Source organism: Fulmarus glacialis, unplaced genomic scaffold, assembly GCF_000690835.1.
Source record: "Fulmarus glacialis isolate BGI_N327 unplaced genomic scaffold, ASM69083v1 scaffold26314, whole genome shotgun sequence".
Classification (NCBI taxonomy): Eukaryota; Metazoa; Chordata; class Aves; order Procellariiformes; family Procellariidae; genus Fulmarus; species Fulmarus glacialis.
The window spans coordinates 14,895-25,008 of NW_009209088.1; the positions used below are offsets into that span (position 1 = coordinate 14,895).

General features: G+C 42.1%; 1 protein-coding gene across 1 annotated transcript; it reads right to left on the reverse strand.

Annotated features, from left to right (window-relative positions):
- Window positions 1–2,039: 2,039 nt before the first annotated feature.
- Window positions 2,040–9,445, reverse strand: PID1 (phosphotyrosine interaction domain containing 1; the record flags this gene model as incomplete). Its single annotated transcript, XM_009576728.1, has 2 exons — window positions 2,040–2,516; window positions 9,293–9,445. Coding segments are annotated over 2 exons (630 nt in total), but the record flags the coding sequence as incomplete, so codon positions are not given.
- Between the last annotated feature and the right edge of the window lie 669 nt (window positions 9,446–10,114).

A 10,114-nucleotide genomic window follows, 5' to 3' on the forward strand; every position in this document is an offset into this window, starting at 1 on the left:
AATATAGCCCATACATGACCCTCCACTTCCAAATGAGCTTTGTGGGAAGAAAAAAAAAAAAAAAAAAATCATTTTTAGACCCATATTTGGAAACACTGGATCATCCAAGATTCAGAGAGAAACAGTTCTAGAAGCTGCTGGCCTGGTGTTTTGTTCCCCATCTAATGCTGCACCTGAGCCACTCTGCAACTTCTGTAAGCAGGGCAAGATACTGCTCCCACTCAGAGAGCTCATTTCAACTGGCCAGGTGTGTGTGTGGGGGGATACCTCTGCCACCTCCTGCCAAGCAGAAATTATAAATCATGTCCACACACAGCAAAGTTAAAAAAAAAATCTCACAGCAATAATTTACCTAAATATTTAAAAGAAAACTAAGAATATTAAAGGTAATTCTCACAGAGACTGATGTAATACTAAATGGAAATAAATTAACATTTTCATTCCACTAAACGAAATGAACACAGAACCCACACACATAAAACAAAACCACAGAGTTTGCATTGGAAAAACAGCTTAAAACTCCCAAGCTTTAACTCAAAACATTTTTTTTATTAAAGTATGAATGCATTTATGCTGGAGAATAGTTTACATACATTGTAAAGCAACAAGCATATTTTCAAGAAGTGTGGGCCCTCCTCAATATGTCTCCATGCTCAATCTACATGCTTTAACACTGGACTCACACATACACTCTCACATACAAACATACAGACCCACAAAACACAGACATAGAGCTATCTGCTTCGATTAGCTTTCTTTTAAGGCTTCTGTAAGGTGCCTTAGTGCCCCTAACATTACCATGATTATGAACAAAATTGTATAAAGGAGCAGCATTATTTGCAAACTATTGATCTGCTCTCGGCCTTAAAAAATATCAAGTGAAACAAGGTTTTCCTTTTATTTGAGTTTTATTAAACATCTGCATTTAAGAAAGGCATGACTCTGTATACCTGTGAACAAGGAAAGATATGGGAATCTTAACATGAGCTTCTCAACCAGAACAGATGTTCAAACCTGACTCCTAAGGGACCGTTTCCTTTGATCTTTACAGTAATGCAGCCCTGGCTGTGCGATGAGGCACCACCAGTGCCACTTCCATCCCACCAGGGCCACTCGACCAGCAACGCGGAGACCGGTAACACGGAGTTGAGGCTACCACGCTCGTATCACTTCAGACCTGAGGTTGATGAGAAGTGACAGTTCAAACACTGACAGACCCACGTGTCCCTCAACTCTTACCAGTGGGCCCCCCTCCTGCGGAGCACATCAGGGTTGGAAAATGCGCAGATAGTGGTGCTGGCTTGCTGCACCCCTTGCCATCGCGGAGTATTTTTGCCCACCCCTTTTTGGTATCCTGCAGTATATAGTCTGAAACTGCAACTACTGGTACTGGGTGAAAGACGTGGCAGCAGGTATATTAAGAAAATAGGTACAATGAATAAAATAAAGAATAGCATATGATATAATGTGTACATACAAGCATCTTCTTTCATTTTTTATCTGAAATGTGAATTAACTGCAGAATGCCAGGCCATTAGTCTAAAAGGCTATGTATGGCTGTCTTAGCCTACGTACGGTCAAAGGATTTTTGTGATGCATCATGGAGAAAGATTCTTCGGGAACCATTAGGGCTTTCCAGGTCTACTTGCTCTTCTGCATCAGCATCAGCCCCCAGCTAGGAATGCCAGAGAAGCAACTAATAAAATTGCCTGACCAGTCTCATAAGACAAATGGGAATGACTCTACTTCATGGTATGCACCTGAACTACAGAGATGAGAAAGGGACAGTGATGGGTGGGTGAGAGAGATGGAGGAGGGAGCTTTTTTTCTCACTTTTACAACAGCAGCAGAGTTCAATGTAACGTAATTACTTTAATAATGCATATCTGTAGGTACTGAATTGCTCTTTTGATTTAAAAAGCTGGTCAGACAAGTGTTTGGCAGTCCTTTCATTTCCCAATTTCAATTGTTGCTTATTCATCTATCAGCTCTCATTCCCTAGGCCATTTCTGCCTTTGCTGAACTGTGAATGAGTTCAGTCAGCCATCGTCAGATTCAAATTCATGAGACACTTCCTCTGACGAGCTGTTCCTGTGGATCCGGCCATCGCTTTTCATGCTGTGAAAAGTCTTCTTAAAGGCCTCCATCATGGCATGGGCCAGCTTCTTGGCCTCCAGCTTGCTCTCACACTCTACAGCATGGCAGTCCATCTGGTAGGACAAGTCATCGTTGATCTCCCGATAGACCCAAGCAAAGATGTTTGGGCTGACGTTGTGGTCAGCAGTGCAGTAGGCTATACGTGCTACCTGAAAGGTATCCATGTGGACTGTCGCCTCGCCTTTGAGGTCCAGATGATGCAGCCAGACTTGGAAAGGGCGAATTTCCAGTAGGGCGTTAGCTGGGTAAATATCCTCCCTGGCGAGCGTATGCTTCTTCCATAATTCAATTACTGGTTTCTCTGTGCAGCCTGACAAAAATTGCATCCCTGTTGTGGAAACCTTACCCAAATATGTAACCTGCAAAGAAGAGCAAAGATACGTGAAACACAGACAGCAGGCTCCGGCATTGCTTTCTGTCATCCCAGGGAACTTTCCTTTATCTGGAAAATAAAAGCACCCCCCCCACAAACTCCCCAGTTTCCCCATCATCTTCAGTAAAACAGTTTTCAAACTGCTTTCCAGATACTTGCTTTTTCAGATGCTGACTTCACCATTCAAACCCAGATGTTAAAAATGTTCAGTCTCTGAGTTTCAAGGGATTTCACTCTCTTCAGCTCCCCTAGAAAGCCCAGCTTTAGAGCCCGTGACTGTATCTCTAAGCTCATGTTAGCAAGGCCCCAGGTAGCTGTGATGCTAACCACTTTTTTTTCTTTTTATTTTATTCAGATTATTTATTTGTATCATATTTCAAACATTAATATTAGGGAGACTGAGACATTCTCAGTTTGATAATGCAAGGCTGCAGGGGGTTAGAAAAGCATGATCACGGCAGAGGATTTTAAACTGTTTGAATGGTTTTTTCCACAAGGATCCTGTTTTTCCACCACTTCTGCTGTTTCTACTTAAGTAATAAGCCAGGAATAGCTCAAAGCTGTTCAAAACTCTATCTTTGAGCAGGTCTGAGACATTTATTACACCAATTTAAGAAAATAAAAGAATCTAGTAATAAATCTACCTTAGTTTAATCACATCATCTCTGTGCTTTTCTATCTAGATCTTTTGAGTGAATATCCTGTTATCCAATCTGCACAGGATAGCAAGGTATTTTTAGTGCCCTTACTGTATTTTGTTCACCAAAAATCAAATTCACTGAGAGGTCCATATCAAAATTCTGTACTAAGCCTGTGCAGAAACATTTCCCTAAATCTGTGCAGCTGCTAAAGAGGCTTTCTTCCACTTACAACTGAATGGAAGATTATTTTATCTGGGAAAAGGGATTTTCTCTAGAAAAGACAGATCAATGCCACATAAATACAATTATGCAGATTATTCTATTTATTGCTGTTGTCAGAACGGTGCATTTAAGAACAACTGTATGAAAGCAAAATTGCTGCTAATTTGTCTCTTGCAGCAGTTACGGCTTGAGACAGAGTCTTGCGCCTCTTGCTTGATGTCTTATAACCTCATGTCCATTTCACTCAAGGCATTTGGAGGAAAAAAAGTAATCACATGTACTTTCCAAACTATTTTCTTAAAAATTCTGTATTAAACACACAGTATCAGCTATTTTTATTTTGTATGTGCTTTAAGAAATGCAAAGAAAATATGGGATTTCCACATTTAAACACATTAAGAAATCATACCCACAAGGAATACAGGATTTGTACTCCATGCAAACAAAATTTTCCACAAGAAAAATATTTTGCTGCTCTCTTTTGTTAAACTCAGAGACCTAAATTAAGCCGTAATTAAGGAAAAAGCTTACAAAACATTATTGGAAGTCCGTGTGGCTTAATCACGCCTGCCAAAAAAGCAGTTTCATAGCATTGACATTTCAAAATGGGAAGTCTTATTCTTTGCCTATAAATATTCATGCTTTGCACTGGGAATATGTTAAATCTTATAAAGCTTTATATTTTTTGGAACAGTGGGAAACACAACAGCTAGAACAGTTAACAAGGCAAGACCTACCAGTGTTTTGCTTTATTTTATTACTGATGAGAGTTGAGTTCCCTAAAGTACTGTGGAATAACTTAAAAGAAAACCTCAGAGCTCATACTGCCAACTAAGCTCATACAAACAGCACATACAAGACCAAAGAGGAATGTCTCTGCAACATACTGGGGGGTATTTCAACATATATCCACAGTCATATTGCTTTGAAAAGATCAAGATCAGTGTGCAAATTTGCACATTCAATATATTCCCTGAAGGTTCGCTCAGCACTATTTCATATTCACAAGCCAGCTAACAAAAGACTAACACACACTGTAAATTAACTGAGCATTTGGGGTTAGATTCAAAGCCCACTGCAGTGACAGAAGTCCTTCACTGACTTCAAAGAGATTTGCACAAAGCTTTTCAACCTTGAGGAACAAAGAATTAGCCTCTTGCTCATGCACTTTGTCACTGCTCAAATACAGTTTTGAATCCCCAGCCGCAGGAGAGATGCTGCCACCATTGCAACATTTTGTCCCCCCAGCCACTATTTGGAGAAGACCAGTACCACTTGGAGCATGCAGAAGTAAGCACCTCTCACTAGTGCACAACAGTAAATCCAGGGAATTGTTTCGGTACGGGCTTGTCTGCAAGAGGAAGCTGTTAACAACACGTCAGCTGCCCTGCCGCAACAGCATGAGGAACGGGAGAGGAGAGGAGAGGACAGCAAAGACCCACTTAGGAAGCATTATTACAGGTCTTCCCAGGCGGTTAGCGCTGCTGAGCTCGGTGCTGCAAATTCACCCCCAGTGAACAGAGCATCAGCTTCTCAGCACGGACTCCCAAGTGATGCTCAGGACACCTCTGGCAGCTGAGGAGCAAGACCAGAAAGGGTTGTCACACGGGAGTGTAAATTGAGTTTAATGTTCTCTCTGTTCCTTCCCTGCTGCTAACTGCAACCCCCTGTTGGCCATCAATCCACGCATGGCCTGCCTAAGTGTGAAGTTACAAAAAAAAATGTATTTCCTTACAAATAAAGTATTTGTATTTTACGAAGAAAAGCAGTGAATTACTCTGAAAGCAGCCAAGGCAAAAGTGACTAATAAGAAGGATGGGATGATGGCTCATTTACCAAAATGGGATGTAATGGTCTGATTTACTATCCCAGTTCTGTCACAGTATAACTGTGTAGGAATCTTTGGAAAGTCGCTTCCTTTAACACCACTTTGCATCTCCATTATATAAATTTTATTTTCCTTTGAGGACACAGTCATATATATTTATAAGGTGCTTAGACATTACAACAAGGAGTTCACAGGAGAGAGAATAAACAAAACCTCTGGCTTAGAGTCTCTCCCGTACTGTGGCTTACATAGAAACATCAACACCTACTAATGTTGTTATTTTTTATTTCTTTTTAAACAAATGATCTTTTTTTTTCCTAGTTGAGATACAAGCATTTCACAAGGGTAGCATTACCGAAGCTCTTAGTGAAGACAGATGTCTAACATTTCATCACTTCATGGTCCCCTGCTAAATACAGAACAGGGATACAGGGGCTGGCAAGACACCTCGAATATTTGACACAAAAAAGGCAGCATTCTGTTCAGAACAAAGTTTTCTTCATGATTAAATATCTTCTACATATTATCCATTACATATTAATCCATCTGGAGCTGGCCAGTTTTTACAGATATTAACTGGCCAGATATTAACATTTGCATAATTGCAGGGACGGTACCAGTATGAACTAAAACTGGCAAAAGATGGATTTATAGGTCACTTCTCCCTGAGCTCTCAGTTACAAGGTTATTCCAGAAGCGATGCTCCCTGCATTTCGGCTCCTACCTCATCACGTCTCACAGCACACCCACCTTTATTTAAATGCCCAGAAACCACTGACCATACCATTACAGTAAAGCTACTACGGTACAACCATCTTCCCTTCCGATGTCCAAGTTTGCCAACCAAAGCCCAAAGAACAGATTATTCCTTCCATTATCAGATGGAGAATAAAATTATTTTGAGGCAAAAATTTCCACTGGTGGTCTTTTCCATTAAAATCGATGGTGATTCATCAGTGTGAAGCCAGCAGGAAGTATAAAAAAAAAAAGAATTGCATCTTTAATACTCATAAGAACCAGATGTGAAGGGCACAGACATCATTATTATTATTATGTGTGCATGTGCAAACACACACTGAAGAAGTGCCTGAACAGAATCAACTGTATAGCCTTACTGACTAGAGAGTAACCATTGACAAGGACTGGCAATAGCCACAGCTCAGGCTGAAAGCCGCGTCTGTGATAATACAGCTCTGAACGCCAGCCAAAGTTCACCAGGACTGAATAATGCTTTTCCTTCCTCCGAAACACTGGACAGAGGTCACTTGGCAGCAAACATCAGTCCAGGAAGATGACCTATTTGTGACAGCATGGCATGTATTATAGCAAGTGTCATCCTATACACACCAAGGCCAGTAGCCGCGTTCCCTCCCCTCTAGCCTCAGTGCAAGGCAAAGTAGCCACAGGTTGGTTGTAGTATGTAAATTATGATCAAGCTGTTGCAGCCTTTACTTGTTTTGGACACTGTATTTTAAGTGAGAAAAGGAATGGAAAAGCCAGCTCAATGCCACTGTGTTAACATTAAGCAATAAAGGCATTTCATATCTTACCTTCTTCCAGGGCTAGGAATGTATTTCTTTATGGCACTTTCAGTCCTTTGGTTTGTGTGTTCCATCTTTCCCACGGAATTCTGGAAGACACAACTCGCAACAACTTCTTGTGCACGTTAAAAATTATCCACGTTCTTTCCAGCCTTTCTATGGCAAACTGGCATTTTCCATCTGATTCTTCACTCCCTCGCAAGCCACTGTCACCCAACATGACATAAAATACACTTACGGTTTCAGCACTTCTGTGCTTGCAAACATTCAAACCTTTAGCAAATGCCAAGATGCTCTGAAGAGCTCCTTAGTTCACTCTAGAGACTTGCCAACACCAGTGTCAGTATCTGACAAAACTGTCCTCAACAGAAGAATGCTGTGCCTTTGCCCTTTCATAACACAGCTACAGCCATCTGACATGTAGAGATGTCTCATGTCAAAGGACATGAAGATTAATCGATGTCATCTTTCATGCCCTATCCTGGACACACAAAACATCTGAGTATTTTGACATTGTTGTTTTCAACCCCTTCAGTCCAGTAACGCATAGTGAAAATATCTTTTAATAACTAGGCTTAAGGGCTTACTAACTTTGAAAAGACCAATATAGCAGCTGCCGTAGACATTTTCACTTCTAGCACAGCACAATTTGTCAGAGGTAATAACGGGGTTTTACTTTCCATACTCAACTCTTTTCTTTATCATTGACCTCACATTGTTTACTTGCAGCTCATATGAGATAAAGAACAGCTTAGCTCCTGCATGTATCAATCTGAATTCAGATCTGACTCCCCTATGGACCATAAGTCCATACTGCTCCTAACTCCATACTGCTCCTAACTTAAGAGCCTCAGTTGGGCACCTAAAGTTAGGTGTCCCAATTTCTTTTTCTCCCTCTGTTCCCTGTCCCCGTTCCATAGACTATCATTGCTCCAAGAAAGCAGATCCAAGTTGTAAAGATCCATAATTATTACATTACATGAGGGCAGATGCTCTCTTGGCACAGGAGTCTGGCACGGGAACACATACGCACACCAGACTCTGGGCTCTCTCGCTATTCAAGACCATGATCAAAGGACCATATGGAAAATTAACTACTTAGTTATTTCTTTAATATAAGTATTTCTTCCATACCAGATAATAAGAGTATTTGTCAACAAAATTAACAAAGAAAATTAAAAAATTAAAACAAATAGAGCACTGAACTTGAGCCAGCAGGTATTTACTCTGCATATTTGCAGTCACCAGAGGATGCAACTCTTAGTAATAGGCGATTGTCTCTTTTGATCTGTGTTTTAAAATAAACATTCTTTTAGACTCAAATCTGGTCTAGTTGCAACTGATTATGTTTGATCCGAGATAGTAAGATATTCCTTACTTAAAGGTGAGGCAAGCACAGGTAATGAGACATTTTCTTCACGAAATCAGAAGAATTTCTCCTGTGGCAACTTCAGGGCATGTGGTAATGAAAAAACGATTGGAAGGGCTTGTGTCAGGATGCACAGGTATAGACCCTCCAGTGAGCAAGTAAACTGTCGGCTTGTCCTGGCCAAGCAAGAAGCACCAGCCTAAAGATAGGGTGAACTTGTAAAAATATTTAAGAGGAACACAGAGGAGACTTGAAGAAAGTTGCAGCCAAAAGCAGGTTTGGGAGGACGTGTGCATGTTATGAATTGCTGCTGGAACACAGATAAACATGCAGACGCTCTCTGGATTAGCAATACAAAAGCACATACAGGACAAGAAAACCCAAGCTTCACCCAGCCTCCATGCGCATACTGTCGAGGCCAGAACAAAGCTAGCTTGATCTCCACATCATTACCAGCTCTGGAAAACACTGTGAGAAGCTGCTACTCATAAAAGCTGCACTCGGGCCTCCCTGTGCCACAGCAGATGGCCACACCAAAGCTGTCTGGGTACAGCCCCGTATCCTCCAGTGCCTCCAAAAGGCATCAGAAGATTGCATTAGATATGGTGCTAGTGGTCCCAAACATCACCTTTTTTAGTTCAGAGCCAAAAATAAATAAAAATATATATAAGAAAAAATAAGATTAAAAGGGCATGTTTCCCCACAGCGACTGCCACCTGGAATACCTCCCCTTCATGCAGCATGTTACCTTCCCGTCCTGTTCACAAAGCTTTGGAGAGACCCTCCAAGAGGAGCCCTGGGCAGCCTCACAGGACCCACCAAGATGTCTGCTGGTCCCTCAGGGCCGGGGGACACGGTGCGGCATTTCGAAAGCCAGCCAGAAGACAAGGTGGCTGGCGGGGATCTTCATTGCAATGGCAGCGTGCACAAAGCCCACAGTGCCTCCCACGCTGGGTGGCCAGGGAGGGTCAGGCCTCACTGGAGGGTTGCACAGATTTGAGCACTGAAACTGGATTTTTTTATTCATAGCAGAGCTGGGATATGAGTGGGACAGACCTGCAGCGGGCTGCCTTGGCAGCTCAGTCAGTCATGGCACATCTTTCATTTCAGTAAAAGCAAATTTAGCTGTAGAGTCATTTGCAAAATCTTTAATTAACACACCCAGTTCCTGGCGCAGAGCGAGTGCTCTGTGCCAGCCAGGGTGCCCGTCTCGCCGCACCACCGCAGCAGCTCGGCTCTCCTCGCCCTCAGGCGCAGTGACTCTGCCTCAGGCTGGCGGCTTTGGGATTTAGAGCCAAAAAACGCTTTTTGGCTCTGAAGGAAAAACAAAAATATCCCAGACATTCCACTGGATCACTGAGCAAATACCGTGAACTGCATTCAAGCAACATTTGCTTAAGTAAGACCCAACAAACTAACTCGGTTAAGGAAAAAGGCTGCACAGTTTCCCTCTGCCTGTCACTGCTTCCTCACCCACACTGCCCACCATCCAGCCAAAGCCTTCACAACACAAACACGAGGGTCTTTGTGGGAACCACAGCGCTCCTCAGCACAGAGAAATACTCAGTAAATGCAGTAATGTGGCTTACAGAAATATGTGAAGAACTGTTTTATTTTGGAGACGAAATTCAGCGGGAGAACAGACTGAGCTGGGCAACCGTTTAATGGAAAATAACCATTGACTCTGATGGCTGCCCTCCGATTTAGCAGGGAGGGAAAAAAAGATCAGTAGTTAATGTCTGATTTATTCCAAGGAATCAAAGCATAGCTCCAGTAAAAGCTGGAAGTGTCAGCATCTCTTCAGCAGTTAAGTCAACAGCCAGCATCTGACTCCTTTAGTGGGAACAAAGCTGAACCTAAGTCTTAAAACAATGCTAAAATTCCCCCTCGATAACAAAAATAATAAATAAGCCCAGCAAGAAATGCATTCAACTCTTTACATCTTCAGAACTCCTTCAGAAAAACAACCGCTGGGCAGCAGCT